Source organism: Halictus rubicundus, chromosome 9 (genome assembly GCF_050948215.1).
Source record: "Halictus rubicundus isolate RS-2024b chromosome 9, iyHalRubi1_principal, whole genome shotgun sequence".
Classification (NCBI taxonomy): Eukaryota; Metazoa; Arthropoda; class Insecta; order Hymenoptera; family Halictidae; genus Halictus; species Halictus rubicundus.
This window is the reverse complement of record NC_135157.1, coordinates 974,436-999,305: the sequence shown is the minus strand read 5'-3', so window position 1 is coordinate 999,305 and position 24,870 is coordinate 974,436. Positions and strand designations below refer to the sequence as shown.

Genomic DNA, 24,870 nt, shown 5'->3' with positions numbered 1-24,870 from the left:
GAGTTCTAATATTGGAGGAAAGAATTTGAAGCTCTATCACTAAAATTTTAAAAACAATGATTGACTGCCTCACACTTTTTAAATTTAATTCCCAAAGATGATTAAAAAATAGTTCATCTAAAAGTAGGACGTTATTAGAAATAGAATATACAATGCAGCTAATAATTATAGAATTAAACAATTTTAAAACTATATGGAACACTATGGAACACGTCCATTTGTCAGCGGACAAAGTTTATTCGAAATAAAATATTAGTTCCTTAAAAAATGCCATAACACGTTTAAATCTGCAATTCTTCACCGTGATATTGCATATAAGAAGAATTCGTTTGGCGTAATAATTAACGTCGAATAATGAGTCGAAACAGTAATGGTAGAAGGTTGAAAGTATCCTCTTCGATCGAGTTATTCCGTTAGGCACATTAAACGGCGTCGACAAAGATTTACCATAATGCAGAGGGAGCGGGCACAACGGCGAGAGTGCAATTGAATTCACACGATAAGTGTATTGAGGGAGCTTCGTCGTGTTCATATGCGGTGAATGGTTTTCAAATCTTTTTTCCCGTCCCTTGCGCGCAGCCATTGGCCACTCCGTTCACTTTCTCCTTTTTCTACCCCGGCCCTCCTTGCACAGACATTTTACTCTTATTCCTTTATATTCACCTTTTTCCTTTTACCCGTGTTTTCCTCCTTTCCTATTTCATTTTTACCTGCCCCTTTTCTTTCGTCGATTCCTCACTTTTTAATTCCTTCGCTTTCCTCTCATCGCATCTGCCGCTTCTCTTTTCCCTACTTATAAGACCTGTCTCCTTTTATCTCAGGGAACTCGCTCTATTTTCCTGATTCAACGAATCCTCTTCTTGTCTTTTGGCGATGCACAGTTTCTCTATTTTAACCTTTAGAGCGGAGCTGCTCGACATACAGTGGCTCACGAAAGTATTCGAACGCTTACGTTTACACATTTTAATGAATAAAATAAGATGTACTAAAGTAATCTGTATAGAACAATTTGGTATCTATAGAAAGGGGGAAGTCTCAAGATTATGTCAGTAAAATTTGAAAAGGATTCAACAATGTAGGCAGAAGTTATGATATATTTATTAGAAACACGCGTAATAAGTGACTCACAAAAGTATTCGAACGCTACATATATTATTACATTATTTAATGTTAATATTTTGTTGGACCACCTTTAGCAGTAACGATGTGTTTCAATCGACGTTCCATACTATAAACCAATGATTTTGTAAAAGTACACTCAATGGAATTCCATACTTCTATGATTGTTTGTTTCAGTACCTCCTTTGAAATTATTTGATATTTATTTAATCTTTTTCCGATTTCAGCCCATAAATTTTCAATTGGATTTATGCTTGGACTTTGCGGTGGAGTAGTTAACATATGTGGTGTGTTATACAGGTAACCCTCCTACAACACGGCATCTTATAACACGGTTTCGTAACCTCCCTTTTTGTACTGGCTCTGGGTCTCATACAACACGGCATTTTCTTAGGAACCTATCTACCGTGTTATAGGAAGGTTACCTGTATATGATCCATTCTTTCACAATTCCTGCAGTATGCTTGGGATCGTTATCTTGTTGGAAGTGGAAGTCTTCCAATAATCCTAATTTACGGGCACTTTCTTTAAGGTCGTTCCTTAAAATATTTAAATACTTATATTTATCGAATATTCCATCAATAAATACCAAATTTCCGGTGCCACTTGCTGCCATGCACCCCCACACCATAACCGATCCACCTCCGTGTTTCACTGTTTGGTGTAAATTTTTAATTTCCAATTTCGTATTTGGTTTTCTCCAAACATAATTTCGACCATCTGAGGCAAAGATGTTAAATTTAGACTCATCCGAAACTGATGACTTTATCCCAGAAAAAATTATCTTTATTGAGATATGCTTTTGCAAAAGCCAGTCTTTTTTTTCGATTTACCGCATTAATATACGGCTTCTTTCGTGGTACTCTGCCATGAAAATCATTATTTCGTAAGATTCGTCGACATAATTCGGGATGAACTTCTTTATGAAACATATCAGCTACCATATTTGTGAGTTTAGGAGCGGATATAGTAGGATCTTTTTTATTTCGCGAATGATAATTTTCTGTTCTCTTTCAGTTAATTTCGTTTGTCGACCTGATCGAGCGTTGTTCGCAATTGTTCCTTCATTTTTAGATTTTCTTAATAATATAATGTATTGTAGACTTACTTCTGTTTATAATTTCTGCAATCTCGTTATATGATTTTTCATCCTTATACAATCGAAGTATCATTTCTCTTTCACACTTTTGTGTTTCTGACTTTTTAGTCTTCATTTTAACTACTACTGTGCACAGTTCTACGTTGCTGTTACGGAAACGATGCCTTAACATCAACTGAACGTAATGTTTTCATTTAGTAGTAATGTATACATTATAGTATTATTAGTAATGTGTACATTCCTTTCTAAGAAAGATGAAAACATATGAACAGCGTTAAAGCGTTCGAATACTTTTGTGAGTCACTTATTACGCGTGTTTCTAATAAATATATCATAACTTTTGCCTACGCTGTTGAATCTTTTTCAAATTTTACTGACATAATCTTGAGATTTCCCCCTTACTACAGATACCAAATTGTTCTATACAGATTAGTTTAGTACATCTTATTTTATTCATTAAAATTTGTAAACGTAAGCGTCAAATACTTTCGTGAGCCACTGTATGTACCTATTTGCGGACAAGGGCGCCCGCCGATGCCCGTGGACACAACAAGTGTCGCTAAATGTAGGGAGGGAGCACAAATCGAGAGGAAAAAGTTACCCTCTCTCTGCCAGTTCCGGAGTATGCACGACAGAGACGAAACGCGTCACGTGACCTGGCCGCGGCGGAAGCGTGGGGAATAGTGCGGTATAAGGGGAAATTAGAGTGGGGGAACACGTCTTGATCTGGCGACTCTGGACACAGCTACGAGCAAAGCTACGGGCAAGTGACTCAGCGGAGTGAGGGTAGGCCGTAGCACATAGCCGTAACTGGCTCACGTAGCCGTGACAATGCGTGCGACAAATACGTGCAGTGTTGCCCACAGGTGCGTTGCTTCGTGCCCGCCGTTCTGTGTATCCCCAAGGCAAGAAAATTGATGCCACGGGCAGACGCTGAACAGTTTTGCTTTAGAGGGTGGTCACTATACCAGGGACCAGGGCCAGGGACATACTTAGGGATTTTGCATAACTTGTTTTGGTTAAATATGTATACACGGTGTTCTGCATACCGCGGGAAGCGATTGGGAAGTAATTCTACACGCAAAAATGAGTCGAAAAGAAAGAATAATATTTTTTTGTTTGACGCCTCGTTTTCGAGAAAAACGAATTCAGAGACCCGCCGGATTCGCGTGCTTCATTATGATATGCAAGTAGTAGAATCGGTGGCTTATGATCAAGACGCATCAACCGATTCTAATTTCACGCGTGTTCGCTTAATTTTGAAACTTGATTCACTCGAAAACGAAGCTTCAAACAAAAAAATGTCATTCTTTCATTTCGACTCACTTTTACATGTAGAATTACGACCTAATCGGGTTGTCCAACCGGGCAAGGGGTGATTCTAAATTAAAAAAATTTGATATAACATTTCTTGTTAAAATTAATAGCAGAATGCACTTCTGGATATATGTTTATGTATATATATATATTTGTATAAATATATCAACGATTTATAGAACACCACGTGTTAACCGCTCGAGGGACAGAACAGAAGAGAGACACAGTAAGCAGCGACGCAATCTCATACACACAGCAACACACAGGATTGCCAACATAAAACGTGGCGCGCGAATTAAATACACTCTAACATTTCTGCATCCAAAGCTTCCTTTTCGAGAAAATCGATTTGAAAATACAACGAATACGCGTGCTACTAGATAGGAACCGTCGCACGCGTCTGATCATAGCCAGCCAATTCTACTGTTTGTCTGTCAATTTTCTCAAAACCGGAGTGTTAAAATGTTATTCTTTTTTAATTTATTTTTACATGTAGAATCCCCCCCCCCTCCCATCCGGTTGTGCTACGATTTGCGCCCCACCCTGTATAAATTTTTCATAAAGAAAATCCAAGTTTTCAATGGAGAAATACTGGCCCCCAAAGCTTGTCGTTCTATTCCGTTTATGCTACGTCTTTTTTCCTGGACCCTTCTCTGTCCCTCCGTCAGTTCCTTTCTTCGTTCCTCTATTCCTTCGGTTTCCTTTTCTTTCATCGCATTTTCTGTTTCTCTCTTCTCTAATTTATAATCTCTATCTCCTTTTACCTCGTGGTATCTCGTCCTATTTTTCTGATCTAGCAAACTCTCTTCTGCTTCTTCGGTGATGCTCACTTTCTCCATTTTAATGCGCGTTTCATTCTGGTGGCGATTGTTCTCCCATTCCGTTTGTGTGCCACTACCGTCCTCTTTCCTAGACCCTTCTCTGTCCCTTCAACAGTTCTTTCCCTACCGGATGATGCACAATTTCAAAAGCTGCAACAGACCGTGGTACAGATAAGCTAATGTCATTCTACCCTCTGTGCGACCATCAGTGTGAAAAGCCTTCTCTCCCGTTTCGTGTTTATGCGAGTCTGTAAAAAAAAAGAAGGAAAAAGAAAAAATAGAGCAAGCACTCTAAAGACAGCCGTGCACACGGATTCGTGCAACACCGGCCATAACGCACATCGAATATTATTCTTCCATTTTTTCATCGTGCGTGTTTTTTGCCTTCCGCCGCACTCGCCGATCTTTGATATCATTGTTTACGATCGGTTGTTTTCCCGCCCTGAATTTTCGGACACACGGACCATAAACCTGTTTGCTGCCGCGTTGTTTTTATTCCGCTTCAAGTTTCTCTCGTCATTACCCAACCGGAAACTGGAGTAGGCAACAACATATAGATTCGACGACGGCGGGATAAAATTTTATTGTTATGTCCTTCAAAAGCAACCGACTTCAACATTTTTTTACGACCCCGTTCGAACGACCCTTAAATTTCTCACCATTCTCGAACGCTCCATTTAGCTGGGTACACTGCTGCACAAAAGTTTACCGTTTCCTCCGATATTAGCCGTTTATGGCAGAAGAAGAAATGGCATACACCATGTTATGTTTTACACGATGGATACGTTCCTCAAGAGTACGCGTGAACAAATTCGTACAAAGAAATATATTCTATGGAAATGGTGATCGCGAAATGCAACATTCTAGCCTGTTTGTATGCGTATGTAAGTTATTGTAAATCGAAGCACACATTACAAATGTTTGTCGAGATTTTCTACATAAAAAAAAAAAAGGTTAAACTTTACCTTGGCTACCCAGTACATCTTCACAAGAAAATGCCTAAAATCGAAGTTTTAAGACGAGGAATTCACTGGTTCAAAAGTTATGCGTGTTTAAAGTTGTGCGCTTACACCCGCTCCTACTATTATGAAGTTCGTGTGTAAAAAATCAATAGGTAACAGTTTTTTAATTTTCTTTTAGCAAAATCTACAAAGAAAGCTTAAAAACTTGAACTCTAAACCGAAATAGCAGATTGATTCATATAGAGTAACAGCGTAAAATAAGTATGTCCATTAACAATCGGATAAAATGTGCAGAACTGGGTGTATATGTATCATTGTTTGTCTGTTTCGTACTTCAACGAGTCATTTTATTGCTCTTCTTTGATACGCACACCTTGAGCGGCTTTACGGATTATGGGATTTTCTCGTTTAAAATTATTTTCTTATTTTGCGGGGGCAGCGCCACTTCGCCTTCTCATTAGATAATTAGCATTTATGTAATTTGTAACAGAAAATCCTCATTAAAGTGAATACAAGTTGTTTTCATGAATGGAATGTAAAGTTTTCTACAAAAAAGTTCAACTTTTATTCTGATCGCATACATTGTCCAAAACTTTCTAAGAGTAATTGTTTCGAGCGTTGTCCAGTCCAATTTTGCCGCTGGTTCAGAGACAATTAACGCTCATGATTAAAAGTTCATGATCGAAGTCCAAGATCAACTTGTTCAATAGTCAAAGATCAAACACAAGATCAAAGTATAAGATAAAGGGCCAAGGTCCAACAAGTTCAAAAGTTCATGATCAAAGTCCAAGATCAACTTTGTTCGAAAGCCAAAGATCGAAGTACAAATTCAAAAGCTAAGATCCAACAAGTTTAAAAGTTCATCATTAAGTCCAAGATCAACTTGTTCAAAAGTCCAGGATCGAGGTCCAAAATATAAAATCCAATATGTAAAGTCCAAATGTAAAGTACACAATGTAAAGTCAATGTTCACTTTGTTTTAAGCACCACAATTCTTATCGTTATGATGATTCGTGACGTTCTCGAAGTTTTAAATACAAATTAGTTCGTAACCTCGTGAAGGTTTGTAATATTCTGAAGCGGTGTTGCCTGATAAGGAGAGGGAGCATGAATTTAGGGGAAAAAGTTACCCTCTCTCGGCCAGTACCAAAGTATGCACGACAGAGACGAAACGCGTCGGAAACTTGAGGAGTATTGCGGTAGAAGGGGAAATTAGAGTGAGAGAACAAGTCTCGATCTGGCGACACTGTTCTGAAGTCCTAGTTCTTCCGCGCAGTTCCTTTGGTAGGGATAAACAGGGGACCAATCATCAGTTCGGGGCGTCATCCAAAATTTCACAACGCCTACTGTCTATGTGATTTAAATTTCTCACGTAAACTTCGCAGGACGCTGCACAAAGATCCCTTGTTCAAGGATCATTTCCCGAACCTGGTGTCGCTTTTTCGCTGAGTGTGGGCCTGCGTTGCGTCAATCGTCACAGACTGGAGCACGGCTGGTCTGTTTTCCGAATTCGAAGCAAGTTAACTTTAAGCGGTGCCCAAGCCCGTTACGAATTTTAAAAGCCAATCATGCCGATAAATAACTCAAATTAACAGTGTCCCACTCAATCGCAGCACAGACCCAGACACGATGTCTAGATAATTCTAAACAGTAACAATCGAAATATTTTACTCTGTCACTTTTCATTTAAAATACCTATGCTCAACACGTGTCGTTTATTGATGTGTATGCTTATTTTGAATTTACGGATTAAGTTACCCAATATTTATACTATAAAACCTATATTATCGGTAACTGCAAAATAATAAATATTTATTATTTGTCAATATTAATTCAGGAACAAGTTTAAACGTTTAATGCGATACAGGAAGATAATGTATACAAATATTAGCCGATATTTCGACAAATTTTCACTATAAAATTCTATTGCGCGCTGTTTCAATGTATATAGAAGAATCTTAGTTTTTTTTTAAACAACAATTAATATTTTATAGCATGGTCTATGTTCATAAGTATTTCAAAAATGACAATATTTATTCCGTAATCTTTTATCAATTTTTATCATTCGATAATATAATTTTAACCGGACGACTTTTCATTTATGAATGCTTCTAAGAACGTAACGGGAGACAAATAAAATTTACATATCGAAAAATATATTATAATCAACATAAATACGACATAGATTATATCACTATGGATACTATGACACAATAAAGGTGAATTACAGAAAATGTGAAAAGTTTTTCATAGTGAACACGAATAACGAATAAATTCATTATCCCGAAAGATTAAACAAAGGTTTGCTTAGTGTTCGAAAATTGTGATGAATTCTATTTTTCACGTAGGTACACTTGGGTTTTACCCTATTGCGATGTCGATTTATTGCAACATTACGGTGCATTATATTGACAACGTGTAATCTCGACAATGGACAAGTTCGCTTGGCTGATAATCACATTATGAATGCAGTTGCCGCAATTAAGGGAGGAAAAGAACGAAAAGAAGCACCACGTTATTTTAAAACTCATATTTTAAACTAAATATTCTGTCATGTAACACAATTATATGTACACAGTTCCCTTAAAAATCTCCGCGTGACGCAAACGTTTCGGTAAAATTGAAAAACAATTTTTTACGCGAAATCGGATGCATTATATATATGCATTTAATTAAATTTCGCATTTTTCCGTGCGTTGAACAGCGGCTCGGAAGCTGCAAGTTTCAGTGCATTTCAACCGAAATGTAAAAAAAAGGTGGCTGATAAATGAAATGTACGACTAAATATCCGATACCCGATACCACCATGCACCGTGTAATACAAATGTAGCGAGTAAACTCGGTGTGTATGTACATATAACTGGGTATAGAGGATGCACACGTTATACATATAGGATGTATATGTGTAGGAAAGCTTCTCGATAATCGAATGTAATGAAGAGAGTTGTTGCGTATGTCTGTTTCAGCGGCTTCAAGGAGTATTTGGATTGTTCGCACCACACGGTTCGTCGACATTGTGGCGATGACACAGCTCAATTTACAAAGGAGTTCCAAGACAGAGTGTCAGGCTCGCTGTTAAGGGTAAATATTTGCTAGGCTTTGTTAGGGAGACGCTGCTGTTACCGTTATGAGATACGTGCAGTCATGTAACGCTAGAAGTTCTTCGTTTTAGAATATGCACCTGTCCTTTCAACAATATTCAAACACTCTAAAAATCATAAACTGTGCAAGCGAATATACTAGGTGTACGCAAAAGTTTTAGTCTTTTTCAATCATTCATCCATACTCGCTTGTAATCGTAATTTAGATTATTTTTGCTTTAAAAAAATAACTTATGTACTCCAAAGAACCATAAATACGTGTGCAAAATTCCAATGCAGAAGGTTCGATAGCTATCTTAAAAAAGTTGTTAAAAATTGGTAAAAGGAATAGCCTCGAAAACCACATTATTAACACGTTCACTGTCACATCAATCATATATGATTGACACCATTTTTTAACTAGATTTCAACGTTAATTCGCACGGTGATAGGCAGGGCAAATGAAAATTTCGTTAGGACCTACGAAGTATATAAAAGTTAAAATAACAGTGACTATAATAAATCTTGACTTATCAGACTGCGGATCTTTATGCAAGATAAAATGTATAATGAACAGGAGCCAGGCAGACGCTTTTGTCATTCTTTAATCATTTGAATAAGCTGAAACTGATAGAATGATGTTCTTAAATTCTGTGAATCCGTCTACTGCCTTAAATTGTACCTACTCATTCTTATCATAAATGCAAGAAATCCGAAGACCTACTTATCGGTTATGGGATTAGTTAAAAAATTGGTTGCTGGCGTGCGGCACTTAACGTGTTAATCAGCCGATTCGGGACACTAGGTAACGAAGCGATGACATGATTTGGTTTCAGACGTCATGCAAGCCGTTCACGGAGGAGGTGTGCGCGATTGGCAGTGGCGCCAGCATCTCCAGGATACTGACAGCGGTACCTGTGGCGTTGGTTCTGCTCGCGAGGTACTTCACGTAAGTGGTTAAGCACCACTCGTAGCCGGAAAAAGGGAACGATTTCCGTACACCACGAGCGCCGTGCTGAAACCAGGGGCCCTCCGTTCGTTCTCTGCTTCAGATTCGCCAGCGTATATATTTTTGTTTTATTTTCGAAGAGGAACCTGCGAGAGAAAAAGAGCTTGCTCGCCACAGCCACACACGCGCATACGCACACGCGCAAACACACACACACACACACACACACACACACACACACACACACACACACACACACACACACAGAGAGAGAGAGAGAGGGGGGGGGGGAGGGAGAGAGAGAGAACACAACACGCCGAGCGCGAGCCAAGCGCATCGGGTATCGAGAGGAACGGAGGAGGAAGAGGAGGAAGAGGAGGAAGAAGATCACGACGATAGAAGAAAAGGGAGAGAGATGAGGAAAGGGGACGAAAAAAAAGTCGAGGGAGCCAAGCTCCACAGAATCGAGCAAGGACGATCAAAGCAACGACACTGCGAGGAAAGACGAAAGTTTGCAACTTCTCCCCTCTGCACTCGTGCGGCAAGTGTTTCTCTTTGACGCCGGAGCGCTCGAGCTTCCTCAGAAACAAAGAGGAGAACGTGCTTTCAGACACGCCGCGGAGAGCTTAATCGGCCAATTGAAAGACACGTGTCCGTTCAACTGTTCGTCGATCGGTTTCCCGGTCTGGACATTTGGATACTTGGACCGACCGAGTGTGTCGGGAATAAGAAATCACCATCCTTTTACGTTGGACGCTTTCGACATCTGTCACGCCTTGGTTACGTTTCACTCTCATTCGACGAATAACTCGTTCTAATCCAAAACCCTGAGAAACACGTGAACTTTGTACATTTTTCGTTGAACGCTCCCGAAGGCGCTACAACGAAGGCGATCGGAATCAACTCTTTCGAACGCCTCAAGCAACGACTTGTGTTCTACTCTCAGGCAAATTATCACGTTCGAACGAACACCCGAATTACCGATTATTTTTCCTGTTCGGACAATTGAATTTCGAAGCGAGATATTTTTCCCCTCGTGGGCGAAGGAGGTAGGAATGATTACTTCGTGTGTGCGATACGGCACGAGCAGAAGAAGACCTATGAATACTGAAGGCGGTCGTTGCCCGAGAAAAAAAAAAGATCGAAAGAAAGTCGTCTACTATTCTACGCTTTTCGTTTCTACCTTGCCGTGGAACGCTGAGTCTTCTGGTTTTTTTTCGAGCAACGTGGAACCGTAAAGGATCTGAATATTTCAGGGACCGCGGAAAGTCCTACCGACTCTACTTCCCGGAAATGTTCGATCGAAGGGCCATGCCGTTCTCGTGTGCCTCCGAATCTGCTTTTGAGTTTCGATTATTCGTGGAAGTCCTTTTTCCACCAGGCAGGACTATAAGAGCAGGGAGAACGGAACGATGATGTTTGACAAAATGGGATCGTTATCTTATCAGGCGACAATCACGCGATTCCTCCAGCCCGCAAACGAAGTATCTCTGCGACGAGCACTCTCCATCTTGTCTCCTGATAATAGCGGTGACCTTTTTATAACGAACAATTCCGTCTCGGGAGAATGCTCGGGTGAACGAAGTGTCTGGTATTGAAAACGGTGTCAACGGAAGACTCCTTCGAGTCCTACGGGAAACCGAGAAGAAGCGGCTTAGCAGGTCCAAAAGAGGTTCTCAAAGGGAAGAAACGCAGCGAGGATTCATTCTGTGCGTCCGTCATCCGGCAGACTTTTCGATCGGCGTAACACAACGAAATAGAGTCAGCTGAAAGTGAATTATCCGTACGATTTAATATACATTCGAGTAGCATTCTTAAGCCTTAACATCGCACGAAACGCGAAGTACGTAAAACTCGAAAATAGAAGGTTGTTGGGATGCAGAACAATTCGGGACTGTTGGTTCCCTCATTGATTATGCAGTCATCGAGCGAGCTCGGAATCAGATATCCAGGAAGTGATGTTTGACGGTAACAAGGGCATGATGGACGCAGGATCGTTTCCACGAAGACTGCGTCGAAGTCGCCGATGGTAGCGTAAGATGCCAGATAACATTTAACAATATCAGAACGCTTTGCACTCGACTGCCCATTCTGAAGGAATAAAAAATTGCTGGTAATTGTAGAACACATAACACTCAACTGTTAAACGAACAGAAGGAAGAGCACTCTCTCTCCGTCATTTAAAATTCGTAAAACCCTTGGCAGGTCGATTACATATTACGATTACATATTATCCACGTGAGAGGCGATGAACGAAGAACCAAGATAAAGACGACAGAAAAATTGAGCCTAAACAAGCCTACAATGAGCATTGTTTCGAACGGTATCAATCGCTGAAAACTAAATAAACTATTCTCAACGTTACACTACATTACACGATACTCGCTATTTCGTGAATAAATACGTTCGAGTTAAATCTGAGAAAATTCTTCGAGTGCAAGGGCTTCTTCGACTTCATTGTCTCCGAGTTTCCGCTTTCTCTAAAACGCAACTGACAAGGATCTGGAGCCGACGTACAATAGAAGGCCGGCGAAAGGACAAACACAAACTGGAAGTATAGTGGCCCGACTGCCGAGTCGATACGTTATTCTGTCGCGTTGGAAGATGACCGATGGAGGCGCGGCTAGTTCGATCAATCGTTCCTACCTCGGTCGTAGAGAATATCGCGAGAAACGTGTCAACGTGGAGAGGAATTGTCGTCGTTCGCGATGCAGAAGAGTATATCGCGCGCGGTGTAAGCGACCTGGAAGGAAGGAAAAAGAAGCCCTGGACCGGGCCTTGACAAGGCGGGGAACGATGTTCTTCCGGTACGTGCTTCTGCACGGTTATCTGCGCGAGCACGAGCCGGATAACGGGACGAAGAACCGATTCTCCCCTTGAAAAGGAATCACTTCCAGCGCGGTGGGTTAGTAGAAATTTCATCGAAATTCTGAGAGCCGAATGCGGCCCCGCGAACTCCTTCGAACTGCTTATCGAAAGTGTCTTGTAAGCGTACCGTATGCCAACTTCTAGAGACGCGAGCGTTCGCTCGAGCTCTTGATCTTCCATTGCGCGACACGATACTGCCTTCGAATAGGTACATTATCGCCGACGATGGCCGAGACAAGACGCTTCCTCAAAAGAATCTGTTAGCGCTTCTTGTAGCTGGATCTTCGCGAATTCTTTTAAGATTAACGGGGTCCCGCAAGAAACGGCAACGGATTGAACACGGTGCTTCCGGCGACAACTGGGAAAATTGTTCGCCGCGTTCTTTGAAGCCACTCTGTTACACGTCGCGTTCCAACGAGGAAACAATTGATAAAGGATTCTGGCACGGGAAAGAGCGATCGTCTGTCGGATCGGTTTCTTTGATAGGACTTCCGGTTGCGTTTTCGGAGACGCGTTTAATGAAAGATACGATCGCTAAAGGACGAAAAGTCGCGGAAGATCTGAGGTTTCATGCCGGGTAAGAAAATCGTAGGGTATATCGATCATGCTTTTTGTTGTAAGCATTTGGGGGGTGGGGTGGGTTGGGGTGATAGGATCAGAAAGGAAGAAAAATGTAATCCGAAGAACAGATTGCGAACACGTTTATTGTGAAAGATTATCGGTCTCCGTCTCCCTCTTGCCACTCACCGGGCGAAGAACCGGAAAAAGCGACTGGAAGGGACGGAAACGGACCCCGACTTAGGAAAGACGAGGAAATGGATCGAGTGTCGGCTGCCTCGACGGGGGTTTGATTTGCGCGCACGTACCGTTTCTAGTTCGGCCCAGAACGCGCTCTAAATAGCAAACAGCGAATATCCGAGGAGTCCAGGTAAATCACTTTCGTGGCCTGATCGCGAGGCATATGTTACCCTCGTGGAAAACTCATGGTCAAACGGAGATTTTGGACATTTCGAATACGTGTCGTTTCCAACTCGACTTCTGGCCTCCTGAAAAATAGGAGACACAGTTCTCCCGAACTCGCATTCGCATCGCACAGTGGTCCCTAACATGGTTTTAGCAGTTCCGTTTGCACGCAGAAACATGTATCGAACGGAATTCATTCGAGAGCGAATGGTTTTTTCACATTATCTACTGATTGATATTGATCTTCTTAAAATTCTACCGCTTCGACCCATAAGAATTTCAGTCATTTATCCAAAGGACAATCTGAGTAACATGATGTAATATTTTCTGTTGGAATTATTATTTAATCGTCATACTCGCAGTCACATGGTTGTTAATATTATTATCGAACATTTAAACATCTCTAATGATATTTTGAACTTGTAAGACAATTACATACCTACTTGTATTCATTCTGGACTGCTAAGTCGTAACATGAGACCACCGTGCATCGGAGAAAAGGTCGTCTATGCTTATTGGTTTGTGAATCTTAATGAATATTCAAATGTTTAATAATCATTTGATGTGAAGTGAAAATAAGTGGATACTTGTTATTTCCATAAACGTTTTTGTTATGGAATAGGTGGAAAAAGGTATTGATAAAATTTGGAGTTTGCTAAATTTTATACAGCAGTATTTGCTATAAATGTGTACAGATTCGCTGTCTATTGATTATTAAAATGGATGATGTACATAACAGTGTACAGTTTCTTTAGAGTTGTTCATACAAAAGAAATAGTTGAAATTTCTAATTTTTCAATTTATGGGTTCAAGGGTGCATACCCCCTTTCTCCGAGATATTCTAACGTTAATTGGAAAATCAGTTTCAATTAACGAGTCGATCAACAATTGTATAGTGTCACCTCCTTGTTTTGCTTCGCTTGTACTCTCGTTGAAACAAATTGTCGCAGGTTTAACAAGTTTCTATATTCTTAGATTCTTAATTGCTGGTGCTACTAAATGCTCGATTAATTGATTAAGACTATATAAACTGTCTAAGATGATTATGACAGTAGGCTTTTTTTAAATATATTAGTACTATTTTAAAAAACATACGAAAAGAAATATTTAGAAAATAGTACGAAGGTTGAATCCATTGTGTCAAATTCGCGACAAACAATGAATTAAACTTTATGCATCATGGAATTACAGTTGAAGATCGATTTATGTGCCAACTAAATATTTTATAAACAGTCTCAAGTATTTAATTATGTAATTTTTGTCATAAGAAAACGATGCAGTTGGTTTTGCAAATAACAATTGCTACGAACTTTCACAGTTCCTTCTTACCTTTAATTCCATAGTGTTTAGTAGCGTCAATAATTAAGAATTATCCATTCTGTAGAACAGTAAAGACAATAACTGTTCCGGTTGAACACAGTGGCCGCAAAAGAAGGATGTCGACCCATTTCACAACGTGCAGAATATCTCTATGGTAACGATATCGATAAATTGCGGACGTTTAATCTCGTAAGATACATCGAGTGTCTTTATTTATTTATTTCCTTAAATTATTACTCTAAAATTGCTAGTCATTTTTAGGTTTCTTGTGTTCGCTTTCATTTATATCCAGGGATGTGAGGGTTCTAGACATTTCGGGTTCGGGTCGGGCCGGGAACACTCCGGCGAGACTGAGCAGGCTCCAGAAAGTATGATACTTAGACCATATGTATATTTATAGATCCGGCATGTGTATGCGGCGCAGTGAAACCAAGGTAACGGAGAAAAGTGTCCCGAACTGATGTCACAAGATAATTTAAAATGAACAAGTAATAAAATATATATTACAATCACGATTTCCATAAATATTTATACAGAAGAGATACGGCGACCACGCCCATTTCCTCTCTAACGCTTCAGCTTCACGGTACTGCGACTTCTCAACAGACTATAGCATTTTGTTCACAACTGTCATCTCGTAGATGATTTAATCTTGACTTTAAAGCAATTATGTGAAGCTGGATCTATAGGTGTATATGGTCTAACGGTCCTTACCATCAGTTAGCCCGTTCCTCCACTAGTTAAGTCGCTACTACTACTAGTATTGCTACTACTACTACTGAGATGTGAAATCGATTATTCATAAATAGATAGAAACAAAAGTCGTGCAGTTCCGGAGGTACGGCTGTGCCAAATAGTGGGGGTCATCATTTCGCACCTTAGCCGGAGTAAGGAAGTGGGAGAACGAGCCAAATGTGGCTCGCGGGTCGTCAGTTGGACAGGCCTGATCTAAGGTATGATACATTTCGGGACATCCCGAAAGTTTAGGTAACTTTCGAGATTTCAGAATCCCGCGCACGTCCCTGTTTATAGCGCATTCATTAGTCCGGTAAATTCGATCGAACAGCAATGTGTCGAATCGTTAATACCTCTTAAATGAAATTCCTATTGCTTCTTCGCTACGTACTAGCCTGAGATATCTTCGGCGTTCATCGTGATCAAGTGATCATCGAAGAATGAAGACATTTGTTGTCTTGTGTTCGTTTGATACAATATTAGGCGGTCGGTGATTACATTATGTCGACAGACAGCCCACTGAATTATTGTTCCTTGATTAAGTGGCGCGAAATGCGTATACCCTGTAGCTGAACGAGTACAAAGACCAGCATTCACGGGATAAAACACCGATGAAGATTACTTGTTCAAGTCGCGTCCAATATGGCGCGGCGAATCGCGTTATTGAACGTTCAATTAACTCGTGCGAATGGTGCTTCATTATATTTTACCTGTAAATATTTGCGGAGGCATCGGCCAAGAATTATACAATCTCTCCGCTTTCATAAGTTAAATTATGCTTGATAAATCGGCGTTTGTATTCTGGCGTTGTTATTCGGTTCGTACTACGAAACGCGTTTTTAACAAAGCGACACGGGAACCGTCATGCCGACTTAAATAACTGCAAAACAGTAAATATTTTCGAGATTTAACAGAGCTGGACTCTCTCCCCGCGCGCGAACTTGTTTATTATAAATGAAACTGGCACTGTTAGAAACATTGCTGGTACGTATAAATATATTTACAGCTATCGGCTGACTAATGAAAACGATAATAAACATGTCCGCGTGTAACGCGTTAAATACGTAATCAGACTGTGCATTTTTATGCAAAATAAATATTGTCTATATTAATTGGCAATATACAGGAGCTACACAGACGGGTACACACCTTTTCGAAATAATTTTATTTTAAGCTGAAAATATTACAACAGTATTTTTAAATTCATTATATATTATCATTTCGTTTTAAAATTAATTATTTATGGTCGTATCAACCACTTGTAAGGGTTATTAACGGTCTGGTGTCATGGATTATAATTTGTCATACAATTTGTTATGCTTTAGATAACATAATCAATTTTTGATCGATTGATTGTCCGTCAGACTATAGTTTGCGTTTTTCATTGTTGTCATAAGCGCATAAAATTCGCAGTCTACGCATGATTATTATCTAAACTTAAGAACTTTGTGCATTCATAAAAATCTTTAAAGAAAATATAAACGTTAATGATATCTAAGACGAGTTCGTCTTGTGTTGTTATGCGATCAAAGTTTTGCGAAGTTTATTTACAAAATTGTGCCAGCGGAATTGAACAGTTATATAACAAAGGGTTGAGCACTGGAACTTCTTACAATGTTCTCTATATAAATTGCATAATGCTGTCTGATTGTGCAAAGTATAGTCTAAATGTAAACAGTTGATCACTGCCTATGCTATTACAAAACTACATACAATTTTTTATTTGTAGATGTTGCTGTAGTCTAATTATAATATTTACAACCAATTCGGCTGCATGGCATAATTACGTCCCTTCGGTAAACGTTTTAATACATTGCCGACCGAGTCCGTCTATATTCTGCTTATTCTCAGATTTAAACATCAAAGAATCACGAAGGCAGCTAATAATAAAATAATAATTATTTAAAAGATATAGAAGCGTGGTTTAAAATAGACAAGACTATACAAATGTGCTTCAAAAGTTCACAAATGCATCAATTATTTTTATTACTAAAAGATTCTTTATATTTGCTTTTGTCACTAGTGTATTGTTAATGTCCTGCGGATTTGATGTATTTATGACAAAACTTTACGTTGCAATAATTAATGATTATTGTTACATTGTTTTCGAGTTATTAAAATTATTGAAAGAAGAAATATATCGTCATATAGCTTTTATTTCTTACAGTCGACTTAGAAAATGTTGATTTTGAACAAAAATCCACAGTCTAATTATTAATATTCGAAATGTATCTGGCTTATAGTTGCAAAATCTTAACGGTATGCGACTTATGTCGTTGTGCCTTTCAATAAGAAATATTGTGTCCATACTAATCACCAATACTGATAGGTACAATGCTTCGATAAGCTGTATGTGAAATTTCGACGGTCGGCACTGTGTTAATATGATCATCTAGGGATAATTGGAATGATTACAGGAATGTTATCGATCATTCAACTGGAAAGAAGTCCATCGAACTAAAAGCACTATTCTAAAGATTCATTTTATAAGAATAATAGGGTAAGAGGCCCAATTACTGTGGGACTGCCACTCACTGTGCCTATATTAATTATACTTATTTTTCAAGCATAATGAATATTAAAATATATTAACTGATCTTAATGAAAAAATTTTAATATCTCTTTTTTAATATTCATTATGTTTTAAAAATAAGTATAATTAATGTAGGCACAGTAATTGGGTCCCTTACCCTACCCTCGTACACGCTTGAGAATATCAATTTCAATTCTTAACACGTTCAAAAAGTATTGAGAACGATATATCGGCTTGAAATGATGGGAACAAATTATGAAGAACGGATAAGGTTTTATCGCGCCGCGTCAAACCGGAGGATATAAATTGTTTCGATTTCGCGGAGTTTATTCTATTTGTGAGGAAAATCGTGCCACTATATCAAAAACGATGCAAAAGTGAGGGGGGGGGGGATACGCATTTCAAAAATACACTGTACGCTTAACCGTTAATCAAAATGCCGATAACTCGTCCGATTTCTCGTGGAAACAAGAAATGCAAGTTCGATTATTTATCACGCAGACGTCGAATGAATATTCGCGCGAACGTCCGTGCAACGACGGAGTCCAAAGCTTTAACGCAATTAGTTTAAATAATGCGATTTCCGTTTCTGGGGAAAGGCGCGAGAATCCTTTGTGTCCGAGTATCTATTCTGTCGAAACGGAGACAGCTCATGAAATTTATTCTTAATTTATTCTTGTATCTATTTATTGTTAACTTATCTCTGTCAAAAATACGAGTTCGATTCTTTACTATGCCTATAGGTCAATATCTGTCCAAATGATTTGATTTGATTCCTACGTAAGACCAAATTTTGAACACGTTAACAAACACGCGACAAAGATAATCGTAATTACGATCATGAACAGATTATTTGAATATATTTTGATCATTTGTCTGAACAATGACAGACGCGGTTTTTCAAAACAAGTTACTCTCTGGCGACAACATTTACATTGTACCAAAGGAATTCTATTATTATACAGACGAAAAATAAAAGCGATGCTCGCTATGGAAAAGCAATGCATTCTAGTCGAGAATTACATTTAATAACTGAATCTTTATGTTATAGTATTGGAAGGTATTGTCACTTGGAATATTGGAGACAATAAACATCAATTCATTAAAATTACCATTTTCTTTCTGTATCTTGTTCTACATTTACTTTGAAGATGAAATAACGATTGCAGATGCTTCTGAAATAGTTTCTCGCCTTAATTAATTTTACGTATTCCAAATTCTGAAATTTAAATGAGCACCAAAGAAATGAAAGTGGTCGGAATTACGTCGTCACCGTGTACAGATCATAAGCTAAGCTTACTAATGACCCAGAACTGAGAAAAGTCTTCAGTGCTTCTCGCTTTACATCAGCGTTTAATGTCGTGTTTCCGTTCTTGATTCCTAGCGATCGGTGGTGTACAGTAAAGTTTTGATTTAAGCCCAATCCTCGGGTTCGTGCTGTGACATAGATCGTGCAGGGCTATTATTTTCTTGTGGACGCGTCGACCGCGCCGAACGTAAAAAAGGACAGCGCACGTAAACCGGACCGGATGGCCGAAAGAGCACTACATACCGTCAATTAAATCACTAAATACAGTTCAAACTATACCGTTTTAGTATCATTTTAATCAGAAGAATGTCACGAATAAGTCGGTGAAAGTCTCATAAAAAATAATGAAAATGAAAATGACTCGGTATCGGATTACGCAGCATGTTTACACTGCTCGGCGACTGTATGCCCCCAAGTGGAACTGACTAAGATCGTGTAGCTTCGTTCGACTTGGGTCCAGACTGCACTGTACCCGCTGATTCAGGAGTCGTCGTTATCGGAGTCAATATCATAGCGCATCACGATATTGTATCATATCTAGTTCGACTAATTACTTTCCAATAGTAAATGTTATTTTATTAGTACATACAGAGCATCTCATATATCGATTCGTTTCGATGTGTCCCGAAAATATCGAACAACGCGTACGAAAGATGAGAAAGTTTCAAGTTTTCGTACGACGTCACGTTGCGCAGCTCTATTTTTGCGATAGTGAATAAATTGGCAAACGATGTGAAAATTTAGAAGACGCAGAATTCAAGCTTCTTTTTGATCGTTCACTCGTCTCACAGTATCATAGAGTTCAGAAGAATATTCTTTGCAAAAACAACAAATAACTATTTTCAAACTTTGTCGAGAGATTAAAAGCTGATAAGTAGCAGTCACGACCTTCCCATCTTACGAATCTTCCCTCGTTGCACAAATTTGCATGCTCTTCCTCAAGCATAGCTATAAATTAGATCTCGGCAAAGATCCCTGCTACTACAATTATTCCTAAAAGATGCCTTAAGGCTACTCATGACCGTCTCCTTCGAAAGATCACGTTGCTCCATTTCATTTTCTTGGTTAACTCCTTCAACTCCAATCCAACATCTTGTTTACCTATACCGTTTCCTTGATCATGTTCCCGTAAGGTAGCAAATGACCACTATTTGGCAGTCAAATTTGGGAAAGGGTTGCAGACTTCAACCTTTGTTCTCTAGAGTATTTCTTGACATTTCGTATTTTTGTATTACAATTAAAATAGACATACAAAACGCTATTTAAGTTAAAGAAAGTCTCAGATTCGAATTCTGTGTACTATCATTATGCATCTTAATTTGTTTAATAATTTTGATAGCTTGGCAGTATTGACTTTTTAAAATATTTGTAATTTACTTTAAATTTCACGTACTCAATTTGTCATAAATGCAAATTATACGCATTATCAAAAAGATATTTTCAAGGACATCCCCACTAAAATGTCTCTTGAAAATGATTAAATTCCTCTGCGAAACACTGAAATCTTCCCATTTTCAATTTATGTAACATATTTATTACTGATAATTTCAGTGTAAATAATATTTTTTCTCAAAGTACGTCGCTATTTATCGCAGAAGTTTGGTTTAACCATTCAGTAACAAAAAATAGCTACATGTATCAAGTTTCGAGTTTTCAGCATGCTCTGTTATCGAATAATGTTCAAGCAAAAATTCAGAATTGTTGGTACATGGGTGCAGCACACGTGGAGAAAACGAGTATTGATGTTTAACCATAACCGGGGGTCATTCAGTTCGAAAAGATGCACCTACGCGTGTACACCGCGCAACGAGATCGATGTTCGCGCGCACGTGTGGCACGAGTTACCGCAAAGTTCCGTTTCAAATTTGCATTTCGCAGTCGAATTGACGCTCGTACGGACGTCCGTCAAGGAGACGACGCGGCTCATCCGACTATAAATAATCTTCCGCTATCACACTTTTTATGGTTGCCATCGTGTGCAACTTTTCCCGGCACGCGTTGAACATCTACGTACCGTCGAAAGTCTGAAATTGTTGAAAAGTTTCGGACGATCGAGGCCGTGCATATATGTGTATTCTAGAAACTTGAACTACAGTCTCGATACTGCGAAGTTGAAAGTGGCTCCACCGAAAAGTTCGCCCGCCAGCTGATTTACTCGGGTCCTTGTCACAGACATGTATTTAATCATTCGTAGTCCTGTATATAGTAGCGATCTAGATAGCGCCGAGATGGATCGTTCGAGCGATCCATGCATGTAATATTATTTAATGTGCGGCCGACCCTGATTTTTCGTGGAGGATCACCTTTCATTTTGCGCGAATCCGTGGCCGGCGCACCTTTTGTTCGAGGAACGACTGAATTAACTGTGTATTTTCTCTGGACTGCGAATTTTGCGCGTTTCTGACGAATCTGGAGGAATACGAGTCAGTAGAAACATTTAAGAAAATGTTCGACATAATATTGTTGTCGCTTTATTAAGAGTTGAAATCGATTTTAATTTAGCCACTGTTTCTCGCAGAACGTCTTTATTTTGCAGAAAAATTCGCAGTCTACTTATCACTTTGTCAATGTCGTGTTTTATCATTTAACCCTCGGCCGAAAGTGCTTGTAACAAATATTCATTGTTCTGTTAATCCATCAAGTAGAAGACATTTCAAATTGTTATTTTACTCTGCTTATTCCAGTGAATAAGTAAGTCAATACAGTAGAACCTCGCACGTTGCACGAAACGGGACCGAAAATGCGTGCAAAAATCGAGGTTGCGCAACGGAAGAGTTGACCAAGCGGTGTCGGCCTTCTTTTGTTTATACGTAATCACCACAATCCCCAACACGAGCTCCAGAGCTTGTAACAACTCGTGGTGGGGATTGCTAGTATGCAACGAACGAGGTTTTACCGTACTCTTTCAAAACGTATTTCAACTCTTGTATGTTCTTCAGAAATAGTTGTACAGAAGACCGTTTCGATTTTCATCGTAAACTTCCATTTTTCCAATCGTTCGATTCATAATTTTATATTTCGAACGAACGCGAGAACTGTGGCTCGGACAAACAACAGGTCTTGCGGTGTCCAAAAATAAAATACGAATTTTCAGCCGTAGAGCGTACGAAGGTTGAAAAGAAACTATTCGGATGGATTAATACGAATATAAATAAGCCATTGTTACGTAGTATCGTTAAAAATGCGCACTCTCTGAGGGTTTTGGAGTTCGATTGCGAATACTCGTTTGTTTCATCGAGTATATTGTTATTTGATTGCACTTCTGGAGTATGTTGTTATTTGATTCTACTTCTCGAGTAGAGGAAGGTGACTGCGCGGCTGTGAAAGCGATAGTGCAGAGCTGCTCAACATGCCTATTAGCGGGCAAGGGAGCCCGCCGATGCCTGTGGGCACAGCCAGTGTCGTCAGATGAGGGGAGGGAGCACGAATTGAGGGGAACAAGTTACCCTTTCTCTGCCAGTACCGGACTGTATGCACGACAGAGACGGAACGCGTCACGTGACCGGGCCGCGGCGAAAACGTGGGGAGTAGCGCGGTAAAAGGGGAAATTAGAGTGGGGGAACACGACTTGATCTGGCGACTCTGGGGACAGCTACGGGCAATCGACTCAGCGGAGTGGGGGTAGGCCGTAGCACTGCCGTAGCTTGCCACGTAGCTGTGGCAATGCGTGTGAAAAATACGTGCAGCCTTGCCCGCAGGGGGCGTGGCTCGTGCCCGTCGTTCTGTGTATGCCCAGGGTAAGAAAATCGCTGCCCGTACGGGCAGACGCTGAACAGCTCTGCGATAGAGTATGATAAAAATGTCAATTGTAGTGGAAAGAAATTCGGAGTTCGCAAAAAGTATTATTGTTCAGCATTAAGGGGAAGCGCGAGGAGTGTATGGTACCGGGGAAATCGCCGCAAGTTGAAAGTACGGGACTCTCGCAAGAAAAATTCTGTTCAATCTGATTCGAATCACTGCGATTCGATGAAACAACGAATTCGATTCAAAAGTTGACTTTTTTCCATCTGCAACAGCTTTCTCGCGAACTGCCAAAAGATTTCAGATATTGTCGCTCCCGCGCCTTTAACCACGTTGCAAGAGTGTCGCAAATTCTACGGAACACGTTGTATTGTTGCGGATTTAAATTGTCGATGGATATACAACGTTATGCAAATGTTATGTTACACGAAAGATAAAATCTGTACGATAATTGAAGCGTAATATCTGTTTGGTAGCAATGTGTTCGCATCAGAAGGTTCGCAGTTATGTGACAGTTATCTATCGAGATCGCAAATGGCCAACCATGCAGTTGCATTCCGCAACGAACACATATTTGCATTCTGCGCATCGAGTATATGAATTATGTGTACACGTATATATCGACTTGTTGATAGACTTGTGACGCGAGCGCGCGCGCGTGAGTATGTGTGTATGCGCTACGTGTTCAGTGTATATATCTATTTACGTGTGTACATAGCCGAAAGAGGTGGAGAAAGTATGAGAGCGAGCGAGATATAGTAAATTGTGTTTGCGCGACTTAGAATCGTGTGTATTTTTAACACCGAAAGGTATTATCGTTTGCAAAAGTCGTTTGTACATTTTACTTGCGCCGTCGTGTTTGAGTGGTAGAAATTGTATAGAAGCAGACGGGAAGAGAGCGCGAGAGAGAGAGAGAGAGAGAGAGAGAGAGAGAGAGAGATATTCTCTGTCGCTTCGTTCCCCCGGTTGCGATAGAGAAAGTGTATTTTCCTCAAAGGGAAATGAAATTAGTGGACGAGCTCGTCGGAATCCTTTTAACGCATCAGGGGATCGACGCGATGCGATGCGCATGCAAGAGAATATTTATTTATAATATAGTCGAAAGATGCCGTGTAAAATATTGTTGTCAGGCGAGAATGCCTGGTACTTGAATGTAAGGTAACTTAATACATTCTCAATAAAAGTCGATTATTTTTCTTTAAATTGCTGCGTCACGTTCTTTGCCTAACCTTCAGTGTATTCTGGTCCCCGATTTTCAAAAATCGATCGGTATATTTTCTGAAAGTATACGTCTTAAAAAACACACAAGAAAAATTAGTGTAGCGACTTTCGAAGAATTGCAAACAAATATTTTCAATAATAAATCAGGTTCAAAGTTTTTCCTATGCGTTACATGACAAGATACTTCAAACATCTGTAATTGTGTTATTTTTAGGAATGAAGTAAATTCTTTTGTAAGCATATTTCAAAGAAATTACGAAATAATTAAGAGATTTCCTTTACGCGAAATAAAATGTGTTTTACATTACACTTTAATTTCTCTTTATGAAGATTTCCCGAAGTACATAAGTTACACCATGAGGCTTTACACGACCGAACTTGTTCCTCACTTTTGTTCCATAAAACAGTGAGAAAAATCGATACATCAATTTTTAAGGAATCGCTGTAAAGAGGCAGCTTCAACCTGCACATCTGTGGCAGTTTCATTTACGAGAAAAATTTTTGAAAGTTTTTAGAGACGTCCGAATTTGTAAAATTTTTTAGGAAAAATGGCTCTTCCCACCTACTACATCGCGTAACAATATCTTAGAGGAAAATAAAGACAGCATTGCGAAAGTATAGGCTCCAAGCTTTAAAATAAGTCCAGGCCTATGGTTGTAGTATTTATTATTATTATTATATATCGTTTATTTTAAAATGGTCGCATTAACAGCTAGGTCATTAGCGACCACATCGATTACAATTGAATATAAAAGAGAAGGTTACGGTTAATATTTACATTGTGGTGGGGTACAGCAAAAAACAAATTTATAACAGTTAATATACAGGGTGGC

General features: G+C 39.5%; 1 protein-coding gene and 1 long non-coding RNA gene across 2 annotated transcripts in view; both read left to right on the top strand.

The window, feature by feature from the left end:
- The window catches only part of LOC143357312 (uncharacterized), a 76,392-nt gene extending 66,801 nt beyond the window's left edge, over positions 1-9,591 (top strand). Inside the window, exons 5-6 of the mRNA XM_076793728.1 lie at positions 8,285-8,399; positions 9,235-9,591. Of these exons, the coding sequence (XP_076649843.1) occupies positions 8,285-8,399; positions 9,235-9,351 (232 nt within the window). The 3' untranslated portion in view covers positions 9,352-9,591. The remainder of the gene's footprint in view (positions 1-8,284; positions 8,400-9,234) is intronic.
- A 4,527-nt stretch (positions 9,592-14,118) lies between these two features.
- On the top strand, positions 14,119-24,019 carry LOC143357318 (uncharacterized). Its single transcript, XR_013082800.1, has 3 exons — positions 14,119-17,897; positions 17,946-20,208; positions 20,249-24,019. It is a non-coding gene; the product is annotated as an uncharacterized LOC143357318 (long non-coding RNA).
- The last annotated feature ends 851 nt before the right edge of the window (positions 24,020-24,870 follow it).